Source organism: Pantherophis guttatus, chromosome 7, assembly GCF_059756535.1.
Source record: "Pantherophis guttatus breed Tessera chromosome 7, ASM5975653v1, whole genome shotgun sequence".
In the NCBI taxonomy this organism is placed as follows: domain Eukaryota; kingdom Metazoa; phylum Chordata; class Lepidosauria; order Squamata; family Colubridae; genus Pantherophis; species Pantherophis guttatus.
In genome coordinates this window covers 46,807,221-46,834,719 of record NC_142069.1, presented here as the reverse complement: position 1 = coordinate 46,834,719, position 27,499 = coordinate 46,807,221, and the positions used below count along the sequence as shown (strand labels likewise).

At 35.9% G+C, this 27,499-nt stretch overlaps 1 protein-coding gene across 1 annotated transcript in view; it reads right to left on the bottom strand.

Moving 5' to 3' along the window:
* The window catches only part of PTPRR (protein tyrosine phosphatase receptor type R), a 95,161-nt gene that overhangs the window by 50,039 nt on the left and 17,623 nt on the right, over positions 1-27,499 (bottom strand). Inside the window, exons 2-3 of the mRNA XM_034403631.2 lie at positions 26,788-27,092; positions 628-741 (exon numbers count right to left, since the gene is read on the bottom strand). Coding sequence (XP_034259522.1) covers positions 628-741; positions 26,788-27,092 — 419 coding nt within the window. The remainder of the gene's footprint in view (positions 1-627; positions 742-26,787; positions 27,093-27,499) is intronic.

Genomic DNA, 27,499 nt, shown 5'->3' with positions numbered 1-27,499 from the left:
CAATCATCTAGCTTCATATAATGCTGGGTGGCTGCTTTTTCTACTCAGATTATAGGTAGCCAATAGCAGTCACAATAAAGCTTATCCTAGAAGGCCTGCTGTGATTTGTAGCATTTGGCGCATGAATGAAATTTGTCTTGCAATGGCAAGCACATACAAATAAAATTAACATAGTTGGCATATGTATATGTATAATATATAACCCTATCTCCATGTCTGTTTGTCTGTCTGTCTGTCTGTCTAGCTAGCTAGCTAGCTGTCATTAATATGGTGTACTGGTTATGAAGGTACACTAGAAGTGGGGAGAACCAGAAGAGAAACTAAGTGGATAACTTTGCACCAGTCAGTCTCTCACCCTTAGACTGAAAAGTTGTCTATCCATTGAACTGCACTGAATCAGTGTGGTAGATTATAGACCATCATAACCTTCAACGAAAAGGCTATCATTCTGCGGTGGATTTGGGCTGATACTACACATGGATGAGATATCCCAGAAAACCTTCTTGTCCATATTGTTATTTTTGTAGCTAGCAGGTATATATAGAATTATTTATTTGTTCAGGTTTGTTGGTTTTATTTCCAGGAGGTGAAACTATGCAATAGTAAGCATGAAACTAAGCCACTTACAATCAATCGGTTGATATGCACTTGCTGAGGCAAGAGTCCTAAAGCAGCAGCCACTCCTTGGCGGAAAATCCGGAGCAATGTGATATTCAACTTGTTTACATCCATTTGCAGAGTCTGCAAAACAAACCCAAACAGTGCTAATCTTGCAAGGCACACACAGTTCCCTGCTAATGAGTGACCTCCGTGAATTGTGCAGATCGTTTTTCCCAGGATAGCAATGTGTGAAGTCAATTTGCATTTCAAACAGAGAACAAGAGTTGGGGGAGTGAGGTCAGGGGTACAGGATTCCAGACTATTAATGGATGTTAGTTTAAAGAATGTTAACATTTCCTCTTTTCATAACCTTAAGTTCACCATGAGGTCAAAGAAATTTCTTTGGCTACACTCCTGGAGCTTTTACAGGAGCTACAGTGCCAGATCACAAGGTATTGTAATAGAACTAAGTGAAACAGCATCACCCAGAAAAATGACCTCTGATTATTATCATTCTTCCTAGAAATAAAACAATTAGTGGATAGATTGGAGCAGCTACTACTCTTAGCTGCTTCCAAAAAGCTAAGCAAGATCTGACATGGTTAGTGCTTGCATAGGTTGCACCAGGAAATCTCAGAACTGTAAACTAGACTGGGAAGCAAAAACAAAAAGTGTAGTCATCAGGATGAAGGAAGACTTTACCTTTTATGTTATTGTTTCTAAAGATGAGAAAACATGATGTATCAAAACTGTCCACCAAATTGGTGGGCAGATAAGTTGATGAACAATTCTTCCAGGGAATTCAAAGAAATATCTTCAACAATTTCTGCCTTTGTGTGTATTCTTTGTGAGTATTCTGAGAAGTGGTACTAAAAAAGCCCATGGGAAGACATCCCTCATGACTGAAACATCGGAAGCCAGAGAAGTTACAGACCACTGGAATTTGATACACTCACACATTTCTATTAGACACTTTAAAACTTAAAGTGAGGGGAGAGGAATGTCATTTTTTGAGCCTGGCATTAATCAATACTTCCTGCAGTGTGGAAATTAAACAACAGCAGATCCCAACTTGTTTGGGGTATCACATGTGCCTGAAATAAAAACTGGCATTCCAACCTGACAAATGAAACCTTGCGGAGTGCCCACATGACGTTGATTAAGGCCATCAATCAACAGTTGAAATTAGGAGTTTTACCAGGGATTAGCCAGCAAGTGGGGAAAAGCCCCTCATCTTTTTAATCTGATTAGGTTTCCTGGACAAAAAGAGAGTGCCATCAATGTTTATTGCAGGCATCGCCCCTGATTTTTCTTTGCAAGGCTGCAGTAGGAAGCTGAGCGATTATGAAGTTTGAGTATCATTGGAATATAACAATTAAAAAGTAACTAGTACATGTAAGTAGTGTGTTGATTTATTGCCTTAGGCCCAATTAATTCATGGAGGTATGTGTGAGTTTATAAAATTAAGCTGTGGTGTAATTAATTCTGTAGAAGCAACAAGTGAAGAACATTTCACTAGAGGAGAGAGATTTTACTTCACTGAATGAGTTAAGTTTGTATTTTTGAACCAATATGTGAACCCAAATGTAGATTTCTTTAAAAAACTTCATTCTTTTTCAAATTTTGCAATTCAGTTTACTAATTTGCAAACAGTACCTCAGGGGAAGATTTGAACAAAATACTTATATTCGTGAACATAATGTATAAAAATGCATTAAATCAAGGAAATTAGTTTTTTAATTTCTTTACATTAGACATGATTATAAATAAAAAAGTATACTTGCAGAAATGTACTTAAATATATTTCACAAAGTGAAATAGAAACAACATCCCAATTTCTATCTTAAACAAGCCTTCCAATTGATGCCATCCTAGAATTTTCAGGTTTCTATTTTACTTTGTGAAATATGTTTCAGCCAGGTGAAAATTCTGATTAGGTCAGATACAAACCACTTGGGCCATGTGACTTGGCCTACTTTTAATACCACAGCATCCCTGCCTAATGAAGCCAATCTCACTGTTCATCTTGGACCCTGGGTAGGTGCCACAAGGGAATTTACATGATGAGAAAGCCTCTGTGAGTAGGATCCATTCCAACAAGCCTTTAAGATAAGTCTCTTTCCATACCACTTATATCTTGGGCAATAATCTTGTATGGAACAATGGAAAGAGATTAATTGGTTAGAAATTCCTCAAATACTGCTGGCACCTTTAATTCAACACAGGAAGCATTGTATCTTCTGAAGCCAGGCTACACTAATTAGTCATATTATGCCTTGTTGATCTATACTGTTTATCATTTTTGGCACCTGCTCCTTGAGGCGAGTTCATGTTTGAATATACTGTACATGCTGGCAGCCGTGACTTAGTAACCCAAAAGGAGAAGACGATAACCACTCCAGGGAACACAGTTTCCCAATGCAATTTATTAATCTAGTTACTGCAACTGTTAGCGACAGTTTCCAGGTTTCAGGACTATAGATATGATGAATTATATTATCAGGTTATGTCTGAAAATTTGGCTAATTTATACATATATAATAAAAATAAAAATATTAAAACCTAATAATATTTAAATGCCTAATAGTTTCATTAGTGCAGAATAAACTCTTCATAAACAGGGAGAAAGTACTTTTTAAACCGTTAGATGGAAAGCAGTTTGGTGCATTTACAGGCGCACATTCTCTGAGATTTATAATGTATTTGAATATAATTTCAGCCTTGTAAAAGGCTGATGGCTGCTTAAAAGTAAAACCTGAGAGATATTTGAAAGGGATCTTATAATATTCCAATTTGATTTCTTCAGTTTAGCAAGCAGATATTGCAAATTTCTGGCAAAAATGCTTGCAAATTTCTGCTCATGATCTGTAGTAGGAAAGTTGCATCATGGAATTCAAATGACAGTTTCAAGAACTGGAAGATTTTGTGGAACTTTGGTGTCTCTCATGCTTTTCAAAGAATAATGAAATGCTTTCATGCCTCACACTCTGCTTCTTCTGGGCATAGGTGTGACAATACAACGCAGATAAAAAGGGATGAGATTTGCATTGTGACACCATGACCTTGCTAGCATTAATTTGACTCTTTTGTCATCCCCTATGAAGACTTCTGTTGTAAGCCATGAATACCAACAGCATGCCAATACCAATATCTATTTTAATATAGAGAAAAAAGTTATATTGACTATTAAAAATAAACCCTGAACCTTCTGGGGAAAAAGTTTATTATCAGGCCAGCTCAAAGATTATTATGCATATCAGGCTTTGACACTCTTTGAGTCAGATACGATGTGGTCAAGAATGTGGAGTGTTAGGGATAGGAGTAAGGTATTAAGACTGTTGTCACAGTGACTGCAAACTGGCTTGAGATTTTCATAGAGATGTCCCTGCCAGCTCAGATCTCAGTAATAAACTTATGAAACTGTTATCTGATATTTGTTATTCCAATATATATTACTTACACTGCATTACATTTGCCATTGAAGTCTATTGACCAAGTTTGAAGAGAACCTTTTGGAGATGTTTGCAATTATTATGATAGTTATTGTTATTTAGTTTAGCAAACAGCCTTCATTTGAGATCAACAGTGAACTTGACTGTTTCTCCTAGATCCTGCCCATTCGCATCTATCTCAAGAAAGATCTTCAGGAAACTTGAACAATTATTTAATTTATAAATAGTTTCATCCTTTCTACTCTTTGGATAGATGTTTTGATGTGACATATATTATTTTAGAGAACATAGATTTTTATAGAATCCAGAATTCTGCACAGCATCAAATTAAATATGCGTTGTAATTTTGGCCGGGAACTACATTTCAGTCAATAAATTTCTAAATGTTGAAGTAGACTTTATTTAGTCTCTAATATTTTCTTTATGTACTATGTTAATTTAAAATTGCCTGCAATTATGGAACAAAAACTGTTTTACTAAGAAAGCATTTTAATTTTAAAACATTTTAAAGATAACCATAACATTTAATCATTTATTTTTCTACAAAACAATTTAATTAACTGTTCTTTCCGTGAATATAATTTTTTTTTCTAGAGAGGAAAATATGTATGTCATAAAAGGTAAGATATCAGTGTGTCTAGGTGTAATGCTGCCTCAGGTTTTTCATTCCTATTATCTTTGGATTGCTCTTCTAGTAGTTTATATAATATAGTTAGCTCCATAAATTATTGTGCATATTTTAAGTTGGTTGCCTCTTTATGTTGCAACTATTGTAGAAGCAGATACTTAATTATTTACCTAGACTTTCATAGTATACTTTCAATGTTGTTATATTTTAAAATTAGGATCTAATGCCAGAAGGCTTATTCTGGTGGAATGACATAATTTGATAAGAAGTGTTGCTATTACTGCTCATACTATTATATTTTGTGTGTGTTGTGTTTTATATTATGTTGTGATGGCTAGTTTTTAGTAAGTTAGCTACCATCTTGGAAAGTTTCCTAAAAATAGAGAAACCCTGAAGATGGCTTGAGGTAGGACAATATATCACAAAAATAACTTGAACTATGTTTCATGACTACACATTTGGCAGATTCATAGATTATTATGCCTGAGCTGAAAGGGTAATGAAAATGATCATTCTGAAATGTTGGGAGATGGGGGGAAGATGACTCAATAATTGGATAGGGAAAAAGAACCTCCATAGTTTTTTGGGTAGTCATAGTTCAGTGTTCTTTAGAACAATAATAAGATCTCATAGTTTATCCTTCCATCCTTCCCATAAATATTAGAACTCCATTAGTTATATGAACCTATTCTTATATTTAATATTTTTTTCTAATGGAAGAATTGGTGGGAGGAATGAAACAAGTGCTTAGTTACACCTTTACTGGCAAGTCAACCTATTCTTGACCCGTTGTGACATTGGTTGTCTTTTTTTCCCTTTTGGCCTTTGTGGAAAGCAAATTTATGTTAGATGTGAATAGGAAGAATTTTTTTCAGATTTTTTCCTGGTGGTGGTGGATATAATTTCAATAATAATTGGTTAAATTAATATGAGTGTGTAAGCAAATAGATAAAGGAAAACTGAAAAGATGTGGATTGATCTGTTTTCCAAGCATTGTATTAGGGATTAGAACTATTCCTTAAAAGTTTGATTTTTATCCTAGAAGAATGATTGGTCCAAAGTTATATCAAATTGAGCTCTCCATCATCTTCAATGTAATAACAATACTACACTGATCTCTTTATGAATTATATATGTTTAGACATAACTTGCAAATTGTAAACAAAATATTTTAGAAACAAGCTGCATGCAAAATGCAATATTAAAACGTGAACAATCTAGCTTTTACAGCACATGAATATGTTTTCCCTATCTGAATGAAACTATAAATTAATATTTATAATGCACATATTAAAATATTTGATGTATCCAAGAGAATACTTAGAAACTAAATGAAATCACTTTGGAAGCCAAATATGGTTTAGGAGCTACCAATTTTTTACCCTGGATGTGATAGAATGAAAATGAAATGTTTACTTTTATGTTAACTATTTAATGTTCCTCGCCTATCATGAAACTTACAGAGAGCACACCAAATAATGTGTATGAATTGAATGAAATAAAACCTAAAAATGCAACCCTTATTAAACTGACCAATAAAACTAGGCATTTTAAAAATAATTTACATTGCCCGGGGCTGTTAAAATAGTAGTAACTGCCATTGCATCAAAGTTACCTCTAATTCAAATAAAAATTGAACTAAATTCACCTGGAAATACTGTGGAGTATTAGGCTGAGGATATCATCAAAAGGATGATATTTTCAAGACTAGGTAACCCCAGTTGAATAAAATCAAAAGAAATTGGGCAAAAACAGATTTTTATGACAGTACCTTTGACAACATTATTTGCCTTGAGGTTATACTTTTAAATATAAAAGAAGTAAAAGAAGAAGTTTGTATGCATCAAAAATCTCAGCCCTGCCGAATGGAGGTTTGTTCTGCTGTGTCTGAAAGAAAGAAAGAACACTATACCTTAGGTAATATCCAGGTTTCTCTAGTTTTCTTGGATATGGCTGATGCTCCCAGGTCTATGTATCTCATTGACTATCTCATTTTCTGAAGAGGGTGTGAGTCATTCTAATCATGAACTGGTTTCTAAGTCAACGGAGAAATAGAGAGCAATTCCCATTCAGTCCCTGTAAAGTCACTGCCTGCATAACTGGTCCCAGAACTACTGAGACTGGCTCCTTTGGGATACAGCTCAGGTGCCTGCTGCTCCTGCAGTTTACCGGAACCAGAAAGTAAAGAAACTGGAGAAAGACCTGTCAGAAGAAAAGGAAGGCTTGGAGAAGACAGTTCTTGACTGAATGACCGTCCTTGAAGCTATCTGATAGTTATGATCAGATCTGTTATTAGATAAAATGTCGTGGCAATCTAAATAACAAGTGCTGGTTATCAGAGGACACTCAGCAGTGAGGTGGGGACACGAGCTTCACTTGTTTCACAGGTTGCCATGCTGTTTAATCCACCCATCCCATTAGCAGTATTATTCAATGACCCTTAATAAACTTGTTCCAACAATATAATATAATATCCAAATCATTAATGCATTTACATTCATTCAATCAAATTTTATCTAATAGCCATACACCAACATTCTGTTATAAAAACTAGTATGAGAAATAAAATTTATTTTAATTGGAGACACATTTATATTGTTGGAACAAGTTTATTAATGGTCATTGAATTCAAATTCAATTAAATAATGGCTCTAGCTACTGGAGACACAAATAGATGTCTGATTCAGTGAATGCTTGGGTAAAAATGTCCAATTATCTTAACTGTGGGCTAGGAAATGTTACCTTTTTAATTTTTAGCTCTAATCTACTCTTTTCTAATTTTTCTTAGTTAGGCAGGTTCAATTTTATAAATACTTTTCTTGTCCTAAACAACTTTAAAACAATTTATGTTATTATGACTCATCAACAAAATATAACAATAAGCAATTAACCAAATTAACATTTTAAGTTTTTGTGTTTTGCATCTTGTGATGTTGGCAAATAATTTGCTAGCTTTGATAGAATCCATTCTATGTCTCATTTTAGTTCATTTCTTAGGTTGCCCAAGGCCATGATAAAATAAAATCAAAATCATATCCAAGTAACATAAAAGTCTATTATTTTTCTCCAACATTTTCCCCCCAGCCATGAAGTATGTACTCTCTTTCTCATGATATTTCATCTTGATAGCTTCTCTTCTTAGTTATCTAGTAAAAATAAACTAAACTGATCTTATCAAAAGTGCAAAGGCAGCCTCAGAAAACTGGCATCTATTTCTGAAATCCTTAAATTCACTTTCCCTATAAACCTTAGTTGTACTGCAAAGACACTGGGGTGGTTTAAAAGAAGAAAACATACTTCAGCTGCTTTTAGTTTTGTAAATACATATTGGTTTTATTATGTATAATGAGTTGTATGTTACCAATTGACATAAAGCAACTGATGAGTAGCTTAGAAAAAATAGCACAAAATCCATTTGACACACTGAATATGCTTGGCAAAGAAAACACAAGCAATTCATCAAAACATGGTCTGTACTTTTTCTTAAACTCACATGTCCAATGCAAATCTGTGTTGTTTAGATTCAAATTAAGTTCAGTGAAGAAATTATGCATGGAATTTCAGTTTTGTTGGTGATTACTACTGACATGGACTGTACTTATCACATTAATGTGCAGAATCTATGTGATATAGTCTGATGAATAAAACAGCAAAGGGGGTAGAAAAACTGCTAGAGGGATAAGAATCCCCATTATGAATATAACATTTAAATTAGATTTAATTTACATGGAAAGAAGTATCCAACAGTCACAAATTAGAGCTGCTGCATTTCATGTTACCACCATTCCTGTTGAATATTAGCATAGATAGCTCTTGGGCATACTGTTGGATCTTGTAAGCATGGGATGCTTGCCAGCAATCATGAGAGACAAACTCGGTTCACATATGCATAATTATCAATAACTACAACTTTAATTGCTATCTTATATGAGTGGATGCAGACAGGATGTATCAAATATTTGGCTGACACAGAGCATACATGTCTCACAATAACATATCAACAGGAAGTTTATTAGTAGAAACACGGCACGTGATCAGCTGTGGGAAACAAATGATCTATCTCCAGCATTAGAAACTTGACTCATGTGAGCATCAGGGAATTTTTTACAATCTAAGAAGGGGCCTGAAGCCCCATACAAATTTAACAAAAATAGTCTACATTTTGACATTTAATATTTTTACAGAAGTACTTCTGAGATTGTGCCATTCTTTTAAGATATCAAGTAGAATCATTGGGAAGGTCTGGCTAAAGTGCATATTGGGGAATAGAGAGAAAAATATACATAATCCCAATCAAAATCATGAACTAAGGTGAAGCACTTCGCATCTACACCTATTTTTTTCCCCTAGCAGAACTCATTTTTTCCTGGCAGCCAGTGTCCTACTGATACCTTTTCATAGTATCATTCATTATTTGTCTCTACTGCTATCCTCTATGTAACTACAGATTAATCTTCACCCCCTCACCATCTGTCAACATCCTTCTGCTTAAATCTCTGAAGCTTAAGAAAATAAAAACTGTCCACTGATAGGGAATATGCATAAAAGCTACTGGGAGAGGAATATTGGCAGTTTAAGCAATCAGCATTAACTCTGACATTATTGGGATTAGTTTATGCTCCATTTTAAATTATGGCTTCACAAATGTCATGTCACAGAGTTTCCTGTATCTAAGTATGATTTCAGCTACAAAAGAATTTTCAATAAATGTATTGATAGCCTACTCAAAAAGCAGAACTGAGTAAAGGTCAGATGATAGAATTTCATTGTTTTTGAGCTGTCCTCACTGCATTTTGATCCTCTTAGTTGTTCTGCTTGGTCTTGTTGAACCCTGCCTAAGTAGAATCATTTCCAACCCATTTCCAACCCAGCAGCCTATTGTTTTGCCTTCTTAACTTATGCTCCCATCCTTTTCTGGCTCCCATTTGTTCCTAAGTCTATTGGGTTTCTTCTCACTGTTCTTCCGATCCTTTTCTTTTTGCTGGATGAGGGTCAGTGGTTTAAAGCCGCTGGAAAAGGTCTGTGCTCTGGCAGTTCGAGTCCTAGCATCATGTAATGGACTGAGCCTCAGTTTCTTCCAACCTAATGGTTCGAAGGCATGTTACATGCAAGTAGATAAATAGGTACCACTTTGGTGGGAAAAATAATGAAAATTCATGAGGAAGTATGATCCCAACTGGTGCCAGATCTGCCTCAATACGACGCTTCAACATGAGGCAATATCAGTGAAGGGAAAAGCCCCAGATGACAGTGCAGAATGCCATTAACCATTCTGAGAGTGGAGCTAGTTCACCCTCTGTGGTGTACTATGGACAGCCCATGAGCATGAACCAAATGGACTAGCAGTATTAGGCAGCCAAATAACTATCCTGTACTAATAATGTAATCTCCTACACTAAATAAATAAATAAATCTTGTTGCTGGCTCTTTCTTATTCTCCTTGGCATGAGATTCCCTTATAGATTTATTTTAAGCATCTATTTTTAAGTATTTATTCTAAGAACATTGCATCTAGGAATTTCAAGAGAAAGGCTACAGTATTTGCATTATATAGCTGTTAAAATGGCTCCTGCTACTTTAACAATATTGATAATTTAGTCAGGAGAATCTATTTGTCATGAATAATTTTGTCAAACAAAATATTTGTCACACCTTATAAGTTCCCAAATATTTGTCTAAGGAAAGGCTGATGATATCACCAGGCAGAATGGAAGTGAGGTAGGAATATACACTTGCCTTTTCCCATTGTTCATCTTTCTTCCCATGATATCCCATACTTAGAGAAAACACATGTAAGGTGGACCCATAAATACTGCATAGTTGGAGAAAGTGAATAGAGAGAGGTTTTCCTCCCATTTTTACAGCTATAGAATCAAAAGTCATCCAATCAAGCTGGCTGTTGAAATGTTGGCAGAATGGATGAATGGAAGAACTTCTCAGAGCATAAAATAATACAATGAAGTTTGCTATCGGAAATTATGGGAATATCATCAACTTGAAAGTTGTGAAAGGGACATAAATAAATTCATATACAGTAAAGCTGTCAATCATTACTGGCTATTGACAACAAAGCTGGCAACTATTGATACTGATGATTATTAATGGTTTTGGTTGGTATTGATATTGATATTAATGGTTTTGGTTGGTACTGATATTGGTATCCTGATGCTGAGAGACATGAGTGGAAACATGATGCTCCATTTACATCTAGTCACTTTGGGCACAGATTAGTTATATACCATATTTTTCAGAGTTTAAGACGCACCAGAGTATAAGATGCACCTTAGTTTTTGGGGAGGAAAATAGGAAAAAAAATTCTGCCTACCAGGTATTCATCTGGCTAGTGTCCTTAGCATGGTCAGCTTCAGTACATTAGTTCGCTGGTTTTGATTGCTCGCTTCACTCGCATATGCCTGGTTGGGGCTTAAAAACAGCTTCTAAAGCACAGCTGATCATCGGAGGGAACAGCAATGAGAAAAGCAGGCAAAGCATAGAAGATCACTAGTGCCTTGTTAGGGCTGAAAAAAAGCTTCAAAAGCACAGCTGATCATCGGAGGGAGCTCCAGTTAAACTTAGAAGGGATAAGAGAAGGCAGCAGCTGTTCCAGGTAGCCATTTTGGACACCGCACGTTGTGTTTTAAGCCTCCAAACATGTTGTGTTTTCGGGTGGTGATCGGCGGTGATCCCCGCAGCCTTGAAGGGCTCTCAAATGGAGCGTTTGGAGGCTGAAAACGCAATGTGTGGAGCCCAAAAACACAAGCCATTGTTGGTGGCAATCTCTGCAGGCAGGAAGAGTTTGCATGGAGGCTGAACGGTGGGGGCCAGTGGGTGGGCGGGGCTACATTCAGAGTATAAAACACACTCAAATTTTCAGCCTCTTTTAGGGGGGGAAAGTGAATCTTATACTCCGAAAAATACGGCAAGTCTATATAAGTCAACAAAAACGTATACGTAAGAAAAAAGTTATCATATACTAACAATCATGGGAACACTAAGCTCAATCACAGAAACGACAACATGTAATTCACAAATGCCTATTATTATATCTCTGTGATAGATGTTCTGCTAAGATCTGATTCTGGTACTTTATCAGAGGCAGGCTACTTAACAACAATAATTCCACAATAATTTATCTATGTTATTTAATAGACCTAATACAAATTTTAAAGCTCTTGTTGGTTGAGGGAAAAATGCATGTGCATATGAATAATATATTAAAACCAGAAAATCAGAAAAACAGAAAATTTTACCATGTTTTCAATTTACTGGGATTTATAAATAAAAACTTCATGTTGACTGTACAATGTCAAATTTTGTTATGAGAATTTTATATTTCTGGCACCTGGAGTATTTTTGTTTGCTCATCTGCTGATGCCCGAGGCACATTTAGGATCACACTGTAATGATAGGAAACTCAGTTCCTTCAAGATGTGCTCACATCAGCACTCTGATGAAAATGCAGTGGTGCTTTTCATCTCGCTAATAGACGTTTTTCATGTTTTCCAAGATGCATGTTGTCCTATCAATTTCATAGATTTACAGACAGATGAGATACTGGAAATCTCTGTTGTCCTTTTTTCTTTAATGTCATGGCCCCATAGAAGCCTGGTTTGGAGGAGGAGGAAGAGTTGTAACTGGGACCATCTGACAGGGATGGCATGTCTCCCTTGGCATGTTTGGAGAAGCCAGAGGCTGAAGACAATGCTGTCCTAGGCCCCTCAGGCATTGGGGGAGGTGGTTGACCAGACGAAGAGCTGCCTGCCCACCCAGACACAGGGGATGATCAACTGCTGACAGGCAGTGGTACTGATAAGCAGCAGATCCTCTCTGATGAGGAACATCTGACTCCTCCACTCGAACCAAGGACAGAGTGAGTGGAGCATATGCAAGCTCAGAGAAGGGCTGCAAAGCTACTTGGGGGAAGATCACCCCACCCCTCCTCACAAGGAACACCTGGAGTGAAGTGATTTAAGGAGAAGCCATGGGGAGTTAGTCTTTGCCAGGAACAATTGTTTGTTTTGGCTTACCCCCCCCCCAAAGACATGAGTCAAAGGCATTGACTCATGCCTTTAGCCTTGCTTTGCTTTGAAGATTGCTTTTCGCCTTTTGCTTTGCATAGCCTTGAGGACTGCTTTCTGCCTTTTGCCTTGGACCTTGCCCTTATCTTGTGGACTGCTGTTGACCCTTAGCTTTGCTTTGCCTTTAGAACTGCCTCTTACCTTGTGACTTGTCTTTGCCCTTTGCCCTTTGCCCTTTGCCCTTTGTCTTATGCCTGGACTCTGCCTTGTGGACTTTCTTAGCCAGGTGGGCTGGACTTGAAACCCTGGACCTTGCCCTGTGAGTGTGCTCCTATTCTGTGGACTTTATTTGTAATATAGGGGCTGTTGTTTGGGGGACCAGGATAGCTGCCTTCAGGATAGCTTGGGGGTGGAACCTTACCAGTTGTTGGAGGGCTGTTTGCTGGAACATTTATTGATAGCAATAAAGGACTCTATAGAGACTTGCTTTGCCTTGACTATCTGGGTCATAACACCCAACTAGTAATCAATCAGTCAATCAGTCAATCAATCAATCATCTATATACTACTAAAATTCCTGTCTGTTCATAACCTTCAGTTGAGTAAACCAGTATGTCATAGGGCAGTGATGGCTAACCTTTTTGTCATCGCGTGCTGAAAGTGCGTGTATGTGTGCGACAGCACGCACATGTGCCTGCACCCATAATGCAATGCCTGCACTCATTATGCAATGCATAATGCCTTTCTTGGTCCATAACAATCATGCATGTTTTCATTCATAAATCAGTTCAATTTCTGTATTAAAATTCCAATATTTAAACACCATATGAAAATAGTACAACATAAATCTGAACGTTGACATTATTATTTATTTTAAAATATTTTTTTAAAAATTGTATTGGGACATGACTTGAAAATATAATTCTCCAGCTGCGCGTCGAGAAGGGACGTTCAGGTAAGCAACGTCCATTTTCTTCATAGATAGCAAAGTAAGGAAGAGAAGGAGGAAGAAAGGAAGAGAAGGAAGGAAGGAAGGAAGAAGCACAACTAAAATTTACTTTTCAAATACAGGAGTTGTCTTAGCACTTCATACTAACAACTCCTAGGATATAATTTTTTTAAAAGAATCAATGGCAATTTTGTTTTTGCTTAGGAATGCTGCATACATCATTTAGTTTTTCGTTTGTATTGTAAGAAGAAAACAGATTTAAGATCTTGAACTTTAATAATTCAAAGCACTAGTTTTCTGCTGTCTTATATTAATTGCTCACTCAGATGAATCTTTTGCATTTAAAGCAATGCAAAACATGTTGAAAACTAAGGCGGGTGGGGTGGGGGGGAAACTTTATTGCAATTTCCTATGTTTGCTTTCCTTGGAAAAAGTCTTCTGTTTTTCCACATTCAAAGTGTTTTAAAATGTCTTCCAAATTTATCTTTATTGTATATTTAAGCTTTATGGTTGGAGATATTTTGAAGTGCCATTATTATTCTATTATTGTTCCCTTACACATCTTTCAATCATTGATCTTCAATTCTTTCGATTCTGAAAAGATGTGGAAATATTTAAATGAAGCATATGAAATAGAGAAACTACAGTGAGCTGGAGAAGTTGTGGATCACTGAAACACAGGACATTCATACACCCACATAATTTTGGTCATCTTGGACTCATTCAGGGTTAGGGTATGAATACCACATTATATGTATCATAAATTAAATTATCTTTTCATTTGAGTGAAATTTGGAAAGCAGTGAAAACCAGTGGTATTTTTTTCCTGCATAGCGCTACTGAACATGAAATTGTATTAATGTTGCCACATATGACTGTACTATTAGATGCAAATCATCACTATATATTTCCAGAACATTTACAGATCGAATAGCATAATGCAGATAAAAAGCTTTTTTTGGTGTGTCTTATATTCCATGAATTTAGATGCTGCTTTATTTGAGCATGGTGTTCCTTGCTGATGAAGAATAGTCTCTTTGCCAGTTAATATTTACAGGAGGGTTTCACTTACTGCATCAGTGCCTTCACTCTGTTTCAAGGATGTTTTTCTATGCACAGCAATATGCTTTGCCCTTTGGAAAACTAATCAGTAAACCTGGCACTCTTTAGTGTTGACATGACTCACAGCAACTGAACTGTCACAGTGCATTTAAATTCTGTTTGATTTCCTTACCTAGAAAGTCTTAAAAGCTAATTGCCCCAGAATGTTGTTGTCTTTCTGTTGCAAAGGAAGACAGGATTGTTTAGAAGGCTGTGAGCAAAAGACATACAGAAGACTGGTGCACATTGGTTGTTACGGAGAAACATGTCAAAAATAATATTGATCATCCCAGATAGCATTTAGGATGGGAATAAGTGAAATACCATTCAACTTCCATTTGCCTAGAGCAGGGATATCCTTTCCTCCTCTTTGGTAGTTTGGAGACAACAGGAAAAACACAACATACCCCAGTTGCGAATACAAACAACATGTAAGCTAATCAACGAGTAACCTGAAGCATCTGGGCATTGCAGGCCCAATATAGGTCACGTTTTGGTTAGAGGAGCATCTGTATTTGCAGACTTCTATCTCTGACAGTAGTGATAAGCAAGAATAGGTTTAGCAAAAGATATAAGCACCCTTTTGAAATGCAGGATGATGAAAAGTTTAGGATTGACTTTCCTATTCCTGACCTAATCAAAGGAAACTCATATAAATGGAGACCATAAGATGTAATCAGAATTAAAACATGTCCAATTTTATTCCTAGATTCATTTTATTTCCCCTGTAACCAGTTCCTTGGTTTATTTATAGTTGCACCTTATGTTTTTATTTCAATAATTAAATAATCATTTTAAAGTTGAGGTGAGCTACAACTGCTGTTAAACTGCAGAAGTTCTCTAATGCATGGCAATAATTTGCAAACAGGTAAAATAGCAAATTATCAGAAGAGTGTTAAAAAATGGAGATAGGATGAATGTAGTGCCAAATAAAAACATTTTAAGTTATTTATGTGTGCAAAATTGCTTTTTCATACACACACACGCAGAGAGAGGGTGGGGGAGGGAAACCACTATCAAAAGCTCTGAGACAAATTAGGCTTATTGTACTCATGTAATATAAATTTACATCCAGATCAATTTAAGTACAATTAATTTCAGAGCATCAGTGCTAATTATGAATAAATTTTGTGTCCAATCCAATATAATGGTATTCCCATTGCACTTGTCTATAATTCCTTAAGGAGCTGCACCTTTCCCCATGTTGCGTTGCCTGTTCTCTGCAGCTGGAAAATCCCAGGAAAAAACATGTTTGGTCTTATAATCTTAGAAACAAGTCAAATCCCTTTGTACAACCTTGCTTTTTAATTTTTGCAGTGGTGAATATATCTATATTTATCTATATCTACTGTATATCTATAATTTATATACATACATGTACACACACACACATACATACACACACATCTAGTGTATATGTAGTCACAAATACACACATACAGAGAGAGTTCTATTTAGTAATCAGAATATACCATCTTTATCTCTTCTTTTTATTTTTGAACAATTATGCAACAACACACGCTGCCTATCAGTATAATTGAATCTTCTAACTTGTCAGTGGTTTAAAGACATCTTGGCCAACCTGTTACCATCCAGCATTTTAGACCATACCTCCCAGAATTACCAGATAGCACAGCACGACCTTTGGATATTCTGGTCAGGGTTTTAGGAACTATAATCCAACCTCAGCAAAGGAGCCCTTGCCCACATAACTGAATTGTATTCTGTTGCCATCTGCTGGTGATGAGGATGCCAGAGGCATCTGCATATTTATTTCAAAGCCTTGAAAAGCCCCACGTTGAGTAGTTCAGATTTTGGAACACTCTTATTCTTTTGAAAACATGTGTTCTTAAAGCAATAGATAGAACAAAAAATACTGTAATATGATTTTTTTGTAGTTTAAAATAAACATCAATTTTTAATTTTTTTAAAAAAAATAATTGGAAATATTGAATGTATTCATCTGGTAATGTACAGCTGTGTAATTATCCTACTAAACTACCAATTTTTATGACCAAATTGACTAAATCTTATAAAATGGAATGATTGGCAATTATAATATGAAATACAGCTTGAATGAAAGGGTACTTTCTGAGCTAATATAATAACTGAATTTAGCATTTCAACACCTAAACAGAAGGGAAATTTTTTCAAATTGAATCAGTATAAAATTATATTCTCAGAAATGATGGCTTGTGAGGGGAAAATGCAGTTGGGAGGTGAGAAACTTGAAGATCTCCAGAACTAATGTGTAGGATCTCTCACCATTCATTATAACTTTGATTTTATAGATCAGCAAAATCTGGAGGTTGGAAGTGCACTTCCTCCTCACTTTTATTTGACTCTGTGTAAGGTTCCTCCCTCATCTCACAGAATGGTTTGGCTGAAATGCAACAGTATTCTGCAGCTTCTAGTTTAAAAATATACATTTAACTAGAACATTTCAAGGTAGTTTTCTGATAATCTGAAAATATTGAAAGTATCCCAAGCCAATTTCATATTGTTCACTATTCTCTATATAATTTGTTTAAACCAGGGTGTGGAATCTATACCATTGTCTTCTGATATCAGGGCATAAAGCAGGGGTGAAATGCTCCCGGTTCGGACCAAATCACCTGATCCGGAGCGATGGTGGTAGGTGGTTCGGAGAACCAGTAGCAAAAATCCCTGCCCCCCCCCATGCCCAGCTGAGCCGCGCGATCATCAGAGGCTTTTTTTTTACTTTTAAAAGCATTTTTTCTAAAACCTCTTCGGCAAAAAAAAATGCTTTTAAAAGAAAACAAAAGCCTCTGACGATCAGGCAATTCAGCTGCCTGCTCCATCGAGTCTGATCGTCAGAGCCTTTTAAAAGCATTTTTTTACAACCTCTTTGGCCGAAGAGGTTGTAGAAAAAATGCTTTTAAAAGTAAAAAAAAAAAAAAAGTTGGCCACGCCCACCCACATTACCCACCACCAAGCCATGCCCACAGAACCGGTAGTAACAAATTTTATATTTCACCACTGGCATAAAGGAAGCACCAAGTCCCAACTTTAAACCGCATTTGTTATACTTTTAAAAGGTAAGAGACAAAAGGGCCTTTTGGATATAAGAGAGAACCTTCCCCCTCATTATTTCCTGCTTTAGAATGTTTTCCCTAATTAGATATTACAATGGTGTAAACAATAATGTAATGATGTGTGATTCATTTCAGAATTATATGTAGAACATGATGAACTATTTTTTGATGATATTCTACTTTACAAAGCTCATAATCATCAGAGATCCAAATACAGAAAAGGATAAGGAAAACAAATTCAATGTGACACTTTTTGTTCCTGATGCCAACTTTAATAAAGCAATGGCATTATAACTGATCCAGTTATACAGGAGTCTGATCCTGAATTTTCAATTATTTTTATTGCTATCTATTATTTTCTTTCCCTATCTATACCTATTTCATAGATAACAAATACACTAATTGTGACTATTTCTTATTGCTTATGGTTTTATGATGAGTGCAGTTTTACAATGTATAGTTTTATAGTATTAAATGACACTTTAAAGTTAGTTTAATTAAATGAAACTGGTATTATGTTCAGACCATGTTCATAGATAGCCGTAAGTGCTACATATTGTATAAAATAGAAAAGTAGAATATACATTGTTAATCAAATAATGACACTACAGAACCCACTTTAGTATTGTTACTGTCAAGATCATGCCATATATGTGATGATCAAATAATATGCTTTTCCATGGTGTTACTGTTCTAATATTTGGTATGATATACTTAATGGGAATGGTGATAGTTCTATATCCTCTATAATAAAGAAAACAGTCATTTTCCTTGGTAGTCTCCATTAATCAAAGTCTAGCTTTTAAATGTTTCAAACTCATTATCAGAGAAAATAGTAGGGGTGAGACTGAGGGTGTATACAATTGGCTGAAAAACGAGCAGATTCCTGTATGTAAGATGAAGTAGATGGCCCTGTATTAAAAAAATGTGAGCCAAATACCACTTCCTGTGATTATTACTTCTGAGAAATTGGTACGTTTTGTTCCAACACATATGCCTAATGAAGTACAAAATGTTTATGGGTAACTACAAAAAAGAGGATAGATGCTCATCCAGTAGGTCAATGAACTGTATTCATTTTCTTCAGACAAGATGAGGTTGGTCGATCGGAAAAACCTCAGGTCATCTGCCACATTTTTTGTGTATGGAGCTTTCCATGGTGCTGAATCTACTTGCCAGTACTCTTTCCTACAGTGGAACAGAAGATCTTTAGATACTGTTTTGAAATTCCAGTCACTATATTGTAAACTGACTCCTAGTTAGTGATGTATATGCTTTGCAAAAAAGTAAGCTTTCTAAAACCTTTACCAAGTCATTTTGACAGATATAATAAAGAATCAGGAACATCAATGTAAAATTTATAGAAATTGTCTTTTAGCAGGAGTTTCTGCTGTCTGTCAGTTTGCATTATGCTAATCATTTGTTACTAATGTATTTAAATCAGCTCTTTGAAGTGACATCACTTTAGATTCTAGAAAAATCTAAATGGGTAGTTCTGGATTTTGTAAAAACATGCACCACATAATTTACACTTAAGATTCATTGCTCTGTTCATTAACAAACAAGCAGATATTGCCTCTAGCTGTCTCTCTGTGATTTTCTGTATTATAGTTAAGTAAAGTAAGAAATAATTCAGGAAGGAAGAATTGGCTAAAGGAACACATTTTACCAGCTGCCTTTATTATATAAAAGCAATATCCCAGTAATTGGAAAAGAAATGATATTTCATGGTAGCAAAAGATTACAAATTAATGGTATAATTGTGAAATAATTATATGAATGCCATTATTAGCATCCATTGTTGGATTTTTGGATGCAGTTGGACTTGTTGCTGGAGAGAAGGTATGGAAAACAAGAAATCTCCCATAATAGGATTTGGTTTTGATAAGGCACATGCATATGAATCTGCTACAATATCCTCAGTTGAAATGAATAAATCAGATCAGACCCCAATCCTTGAAATGAACATCTCTGATTTTGAATGGAAGAAATTATATCCATTATCAAAGGCAAGCTCTGAGCCCTAAAAATTTATAGCAAATAATCCCGCAGTGGTCCCCACAGTTCATATTTATGTAGTAAGTACAGCAGTATTGATTTTGTTATGATTTCAGAAAAACACATATAAATCTACCTATTTAAATTTTCAGCAGTGAGCCATAGAAAATTTAAAAATGTAAATCTATCATTTCTTTCCTAAAGCATACAATTTTTTCTAGACAGACCTTGTAAGTAACTTCTACAATGGTCTCTGATCAGAAAATTAAGCAGTCAATTTCTTTACCGGAATAAAAGAATGAAAGATGAAAAAAGGGGAAGCTAGTATATATGAAAAAAAGAACAATAAAATGCCTTGAAGTCTTAAACCTTTTCAAAATGATTCTTGAGTGGTAGAAGAGACTCTCGCTCAATTTTTTTCTTTGTTTTTCTCTGTATGATCATATCTATTTTTCACCATTTGAATAGCTCTATGTAATGGGTAAAACAGGCTGCATGTAATTTGATATTTATCCTTGAAAAGTCCTTGGATTTTCAGTTCTTCCACACATGTGTATTGAAAGCATGAATCAAAAGCTAATGGCCTTAGGAGCCTTTTCGATCATCTTAATTGTGCAGGTTATTCCCATTAAAGTACAGTAAATGTGATACATCTAAGAAAAAAGCACACTTGCTTTAAATGTGAAAAAGAATTATAAAAAGAGAAGCAAAAATGTCATAGAAATAGCAGTTTGTGCATTTGCAGGGAGAAATATCAGCAGATATTACAAAAAAAAAAGCCATAATATTTCATATCAAATGGGCACTGATTTAATCTCAGGAAAACGATGAAGCCTCTTCTTAAAATAACTGATGATTTGGTGACTCACACTGAAGTTACATGAGCCAAAAAAAAGTGTTCGGTTATACCAGCCAAAATATATGTGAAACCTGAAAGAAGGGAGCTTGTGAATTAATTACTAAATGCAGAAACCATAAATATTAATTTAAGTGTACTGTTGTACATTGATGGTGCTTTGTTGTTGGCTTTGAACCGGTGGTGAAATGTAAAATTTGTTACTACTGGTTCTGTGGGTGTGGCTTATTTTGTGGGCATGGCTTGGTGGTGGGGTTAATGTGACTGGGTGAGCATGGCCAACTTTTTTTTTTTACTTTTAAAAGCATTTTTTCTACAACCTTAAGAGGTTGCAGAAAAAAATGCTTTTAGAAGCCTCAGACGATCAGGCAACTCAGCTGGGATCGCCAGAGGCTTTTAAAGGCATTTTTTTTTCTACAACCTCTTTGGCCAAAGAGGTTGCAGAAAAAATGCTTTTAAAAGCCTCTGACGATCCCAGCTGAGCCACGCGATCATCTGAGGCTTTTTTTTTACTTTTAAAAGCATTTTTTCGGCTGAAGAGGTTGTAGGAAAAATGCTTTTAAAAGTAAAAAAACCAGCCTCTTGTTTCAAGTAGGTGATGATCGCACGGCTCAGCTGGGCATGGGGGGGGCACAGGGATTTTTGCTACCAGTTCTCCAAACCACCTGCTGCCATTGCTACCAGGAGCATTTCACCCCTGCTTTGAACCTAATTTGCAATAATAATTTGCAATTTTAGATTATATAATAATTTATCCATTAAAAATTAATATATTAAAACCCAAGTCAATTTTGTTTGATAGGAAAATGAAGTAAATGTTTACGCATTTATTCAAATAGAAAAAAAGCAGAACAAATAGATGAATTTGTGTATCTAACAGAATGTTTATTAAAAATGGGGGGAAATTCACATTTCTAAGAATGCTAACTGGTATTTTCTTAGAAGTGTGTCTGTTTTGATACATGGCTTAAGTATAAGCCTACTCATACATGCACAAAAAAAGTCTTAAAAAAAAAGTTTTAAATTCTACAAATATTGATAGTTAGTTTGTATGTGATCTGTTTCAAGGAATAAAGACCATTGACAGAAGCTAAAACGGGCTTAATTCTTGCTTTTTATTTTTTGCTTTTACTACTTCTTATTCATTTTCTGTGGTTGCATAAACTTATTACATCAAGAAGGGATAGTGTGACCAGAATATATATAATATATATGCTTAGGTTTATTTATTTTTGAAAACACTGACTCATACAGGAAATTAGAAAAAAACACATTGTATTTTATGTTAAAATTAATGTAACATCTAAAAATCACAATATAAACAGGCCTACAATATTATGTGTTATTTCAATATTATTATCAAATTGTGCTTCAAGAATCTGAAATTGCATTACCGATGCTATTTAGTAGGAAAATAAATAAATAATCCATACTAGATAAAAGTGTTATTGAATTAGAAACCTTTCAAGGGTCCATAAAATTCTTCTGAAGAGGTTCTGTGTCTAAATAAACCCCCTCAGGCTAAATCCTGAGACTGTTCATTTGCACAAAACCTTTATTGCTAGAGTCACAAATCAATTTCATTTTCTTAAGTACACCCATTGAACTCTCAGCCTTTGAAAGTGTAGTGTACCGAATAACTGCTTCTTGTAAGCTTTATTTTCAAAGCCAAAAATTTCACTCTTAATAGCAGCAATTGCCCTCCATCTCCACTTCTCTTTTTCAAAAATCAAAACCTAAATTGAATTCAGGGTCTTGTTCTCTAAAAAAAGGTTAGGTGAGGGAGAAAAACAATATTTTCTTCTTCTTCTTGTGCCATATCCGTCATAGGACGTTGGCGATCATCTTGGCAATCCTATTTTTGTCAACAGCTGCATGAAAAAGTGTCCAAATCAGTCCCTTAGGTTTTGAAGCCATGATGTTCTTCTTCTGCCTGGACCTCATTTGCCTTCAGTCTTTCCCTGGAGGATTAAGTGAAGGATGCTGTATTTTTCTGGGTGTTGCATCACATGTCCAAAATATTCTTTCGCTTTTTAATGGCTTTGATGATTTCCCTTTCCTTTCCTAGACGGCTTATCACCTCCTCATTTGTGATTTTGTTAACCCAGTTTATACATGACAGTCGTCTGTAAATCCATATTTCAAATACTTCTAGATTCTTCAAGTGGTTTTCTTTCTCCGTAAAACAGGATAGAAAAGATGTAACATCTGACAAGACTGATTTTCAGTCTTAAGCTTATGTCGTGACTGCAGAAGACCTTTTTCATTTTGAATATTTTCTAGGTAACCCTAATCTGTCATAAGAAATTCAAGAAATCTAATTATATAGCAACCATCATCCTTTCCAATTGTTTTATTGGGTTGACCATGTAAGAATAACTCTCAAGATAAAAACTAAGGCTTTCACTTCAGTTGAGACCTTTCTCCTGCAACTTCAGTTTGATAGTCACTAGCATGCCCTGGGTTCTAATCAGGCTTGGAATCCCCACTCTTAGGTCTGAGTAGGCAAAAACAACTGATTTTGCTGTAGACTGTGAATTAAAATCTTTTGGGCCCAAAGCACAAAGTCCCATTGAGGATATATTATGATTGTTCTGGTTGCTCTTTTATCATCCCATCCTTTTCCCAAAGAGTTCAGAACAATGTGTATTTTATCCCTCCAACCAAACCTCTCATTTTATTCTCATAGCAAACTTTTCAGGGAAAGGCTAATTTAGAGGTGTCCGCAACTGCCCACAGCTGTCGTCACATACCTACGCTGTGAAGGGGTTGATGCAGTAGTGGGTTCCACTTACCTTTGTTACGGTTCGGAACTGTGAGCATGCATGTGCACTTGCTTTGCTCGCGCACAGTGCTTCTGCGCATTCGCAGAATCTTCTGCACATGTGCAAAGCATCTGTGATGACGTCCAGGCAGGTGGGCGGAGCCTCCCACTGCCGCCACTACCTGTTCACCCGAACCAGGACAAACCGGTAGAAACCCACCACTGGGTTGATGGGTAAGCAGAGGTTGCACAGGGCTGCAGTCGGGCCGACTCAAACACCTCCCAAATTCCAACTGCAGAGGTGTGTGCTCTGTAAGCTGATTGGTTGATGTTCTGTACTTTGCTGTTTGAGGGTCCCTTAGTCAGAGTGTTAAATTTTGCTGTCATATAAAAAGAACGCCTAAGCAACCATCCCCAAATGATAGATGCATACATTCCCTCATATGCAGTGCCAGAAAAGTCTGCTTGAGCCTTAAATTGAGCTATCTGAAGATGCGAGATCCCACAAAAAGTTATGGAAAATAAGAAGGCTAAGATCCTGTGGGATTTCCAAATCCCGACAGACAGGCAGGTACTAACTAATCAACCAGACATCGAGATAGTAGACAAAGACAAGAAGATAGCAGTGGTGATAGATGTAGCAGTACCAAGTGACAGGAACATCAGGAAGGAGTATGAGAAACTGGAGAAGTTCCAGGCCTGCAGGAGGAACCGGGGATGATATATAAAGTAAAGGCCAAAGTGGTTCCAGTGGTGATGGGAGCTGTGACTCTTAAAATGGGAGAATGGCTCTAATAGATCCCAGGAATTACATCAGAGCTCTCTCTTCTGCGCAGATCCTGTGCAGAATGCTCAAACTCTTAGGCCTATAGTAGAGGACTCAAGATTGAGGAAGATGCATACCACACATAAGGGTGAGAAGGGAATTCTTTCCCCCACAACATTAATCTAATCTACTGTGTTTCCCTGAAAATAAGACCCTGTCTTCTTTTTTTTGAACCCCAAAATAAGCGCTTGGCCTTATTTTTGGGAAGGTCTTATTATTTTGGGGCGCGTGGAGCAAGATGGGGCTCTTCTTGCCATCTTACCTGATTTCCAGATCTGCATTTAAATATTTTCGGAGACGGCTTATTTTCAGGGGGAGGCTTATTTTAGCACATGCACTCAAAAGTCTGATTGGGCTTATTATCAGGGGATGTCTTATTTTCAGGGAAACAGGGTAATCTAATCTAATCTAGTCTAGTCTAGTCTAGTCTATCATGTCTGTCTATGTCTGTCTGTCTGTCTGTCTGTCTGTCTATCTATCTATCTATCTATCTATCTATCTATCTATCTATCATCTATTTATCTATCATCACTCTCTCTCTTTATATACATACACACATACGCACATACTGTATATATCACATATTATATATATTACACACAAACTCCATTACACAAATACATACAAGCACATACAAATATCTATGTTTGAAGAAATCCTTCTATGAAATACAGGATAATCAATTATGTGGATAGAGTTGAGCAATATGCAACCTAAGAGATCAATCAAAAGCTTTCAACCCAGGCTCTTATCTAACCACAATGAATTTCAGTTTCCCATTCCCTTGGGAGGCTGAAAAAGCAAGACCTAAAAATATGCCTCATATATATCTCCACCAAACAGAAGAAGGGACAAAATTCTAGCCACTCATAAGTATGTTGCAACCCACCTTGCTCTATGACCTCACTTTGCCCACAATGGGTGTGAAACATCAAAAGATTCTGCACTCTTGCCCTATCCTACAGTAACAATGATGGAAAACAATACAATCCTCCAAAAGATCTTGGAGAAAAGAACTCTTTCAGGAGCAGTTCCTGAAAAACAAACGTTGATAAGCAAAATCAGTTATTTCCATTCTCCCAAAAATACCAAACTGGAAAGAATGAGAAAGAAGCGAACAGTAGAGCTCTCGGTTTGCAGGAATTAAACGTGGATTCTTTCTATAAAAGCTTTATTTTCGATACAGAGAAAAAAAAACACACTCTCAAAACCAAATTTTAAAAGTGCCTAAAGGGTGAAAGCTTCTCCTGCATATAGGAGAAACCCCACTGATAAAAATTCTCTTAAGGCTTCTCAGAGGCACCATTAGCCAGGTAACAACTGGCCCTCCTATAATTAAGCTTGGAATGATGTTTTTCTCCATCCAAGGGAAGCAAGGCAAAAAGAACAGTGGCCCACAGATATATACTGATAGAAGATTGTACACTACTAAATGATCCTCTCTGGATTCATAATTCACAGTCTTATGCCCAGCCAAACTGCCCATATGGTTCCCAGTTGGACTCATTTTAATCACAGTCACTATTTTGTGCAAAAGCATTAAAAAAGAGAAATTCAAGTTTCCTACTAGATATTTAATGGAGATTTAATAGAGTGGCTATGTGAGAACAATTACTACAAATAGGCTGACTTTGGGCTTCAGGTAGAAATTATATTTAAAAAATTCACTTGGAAAGATTCAAACTATGGGAAGGAGCTTTCATACTACCCTTGAGACATATAGATTTGTATAATTAATGCAAATACTTATAATGCTTATAAAAATGAATATTGTTTAGAATAACTAAGATGGGATAGACATGATCTTTTCTGTAGCCTACAAGCAGAGCCTTAGTTCATATTCACAAACGGTCTCTTCAAGCACAAATTTGGTAATTCATCATGGAATATTTGGGACTATACTAATAAGGGCTCTACATTATTTTATTGAGATATTTAATATAGCAGTTGAGAAACCCCAGGAATGCACCACCAAAATGGAGCCAAATCATTTTTTTTAAAAAAAAAACAACAAACATATTGGGGACCTAATGCATGCTTCTCCTCTTTCTTTCTTTCTTTCTTTCTTTCTTTCTTTCTTTCTTTCTTTCTTTCTTTCTTTCTTTCTTTCTTTTTCTTTCTTTCTTTCGGAAGGAGTTACCTTAACAACCAAAACCTATAATAATAAAAAGGGTTGAATTTGGATTTCATTCATGCTATCTTTGACCATGTTCACTATAAACTTTGGAGAAATTTTTAAGTGGACTTCAGAATAAATTAGTTGTCAATTCTTGGAGGTGGTGGTGGTAGAAAATTCAGGTCTCAATTCCTCAAACATACTCCTCACAGAAAGTTTCCATTAGAATTTTGGAAACCAAGAGCATGGTAAAGTGGGCTTTCTCAACTTGCTACTATTCAAATATGTTCAGACAATATTGACTGAGATTTCCTACAGAACTTTCCTTATGCATCTACTGAGTACCTGTTTCAGAAAGTTGAGACTAAGCATTCCTAAGTTGAGCTATGATTTAAGAAATTTAGAAAGAGCAAAGCTTCTTACCATAGTGATCACATTAGCTGCTGGGATGGGCAGGTTTTCCACTTCCTGGTGCTCCCCCGTCATAGCTAGGAGATTGAGACTTGGGTCAAATGCTGGTCTGGAGAATGCTGATTTAACTATAATTGCAGGGTGCAACTTGCCTATTTTTACATGGGAAGGCAAGTGGAAATTTTTTCCATAATACTTCTGATCATTGGTATCCAAACTTTTCTCAATACTTTGTGCACGATGATAAATGAACATTGGCTTCCAATTCTTCCTCTGATGAACTGCCAAAAAGTGTCCACTGTCTCCTGAAAAACATCCTATTTAAGAAAAAAGAAGAAAACCCTTAAAACAGAGCAAAAATACTTCAGGATATGATGTTAAATTATTCTTCATAAAAAAGGGAAAAAATATTGGTCATTCAAGGAACATTACTGTTATGAGGTATAAGCAACATTGGGTAATGTCTAAAAAAATCAGATCTCAGACTTATACTGTAGCCTAAAATTAGGAATGAATGCATATGACTAATTGGTGGTCAATTTAGTAATACTTAATGTTTATATTTTTTATTAAAAGGATACCTTCACGCATTTAAATGCCAATTTTCTCTTATGTATACATTTTATGGGCATATTTTCTAATATTCAATTTTGCCAAGTGCCTTGTGCAGTTTTGTGAACCATTTTCTCAGTTATATGAGATAATGCACAACTGTATGTAAAAT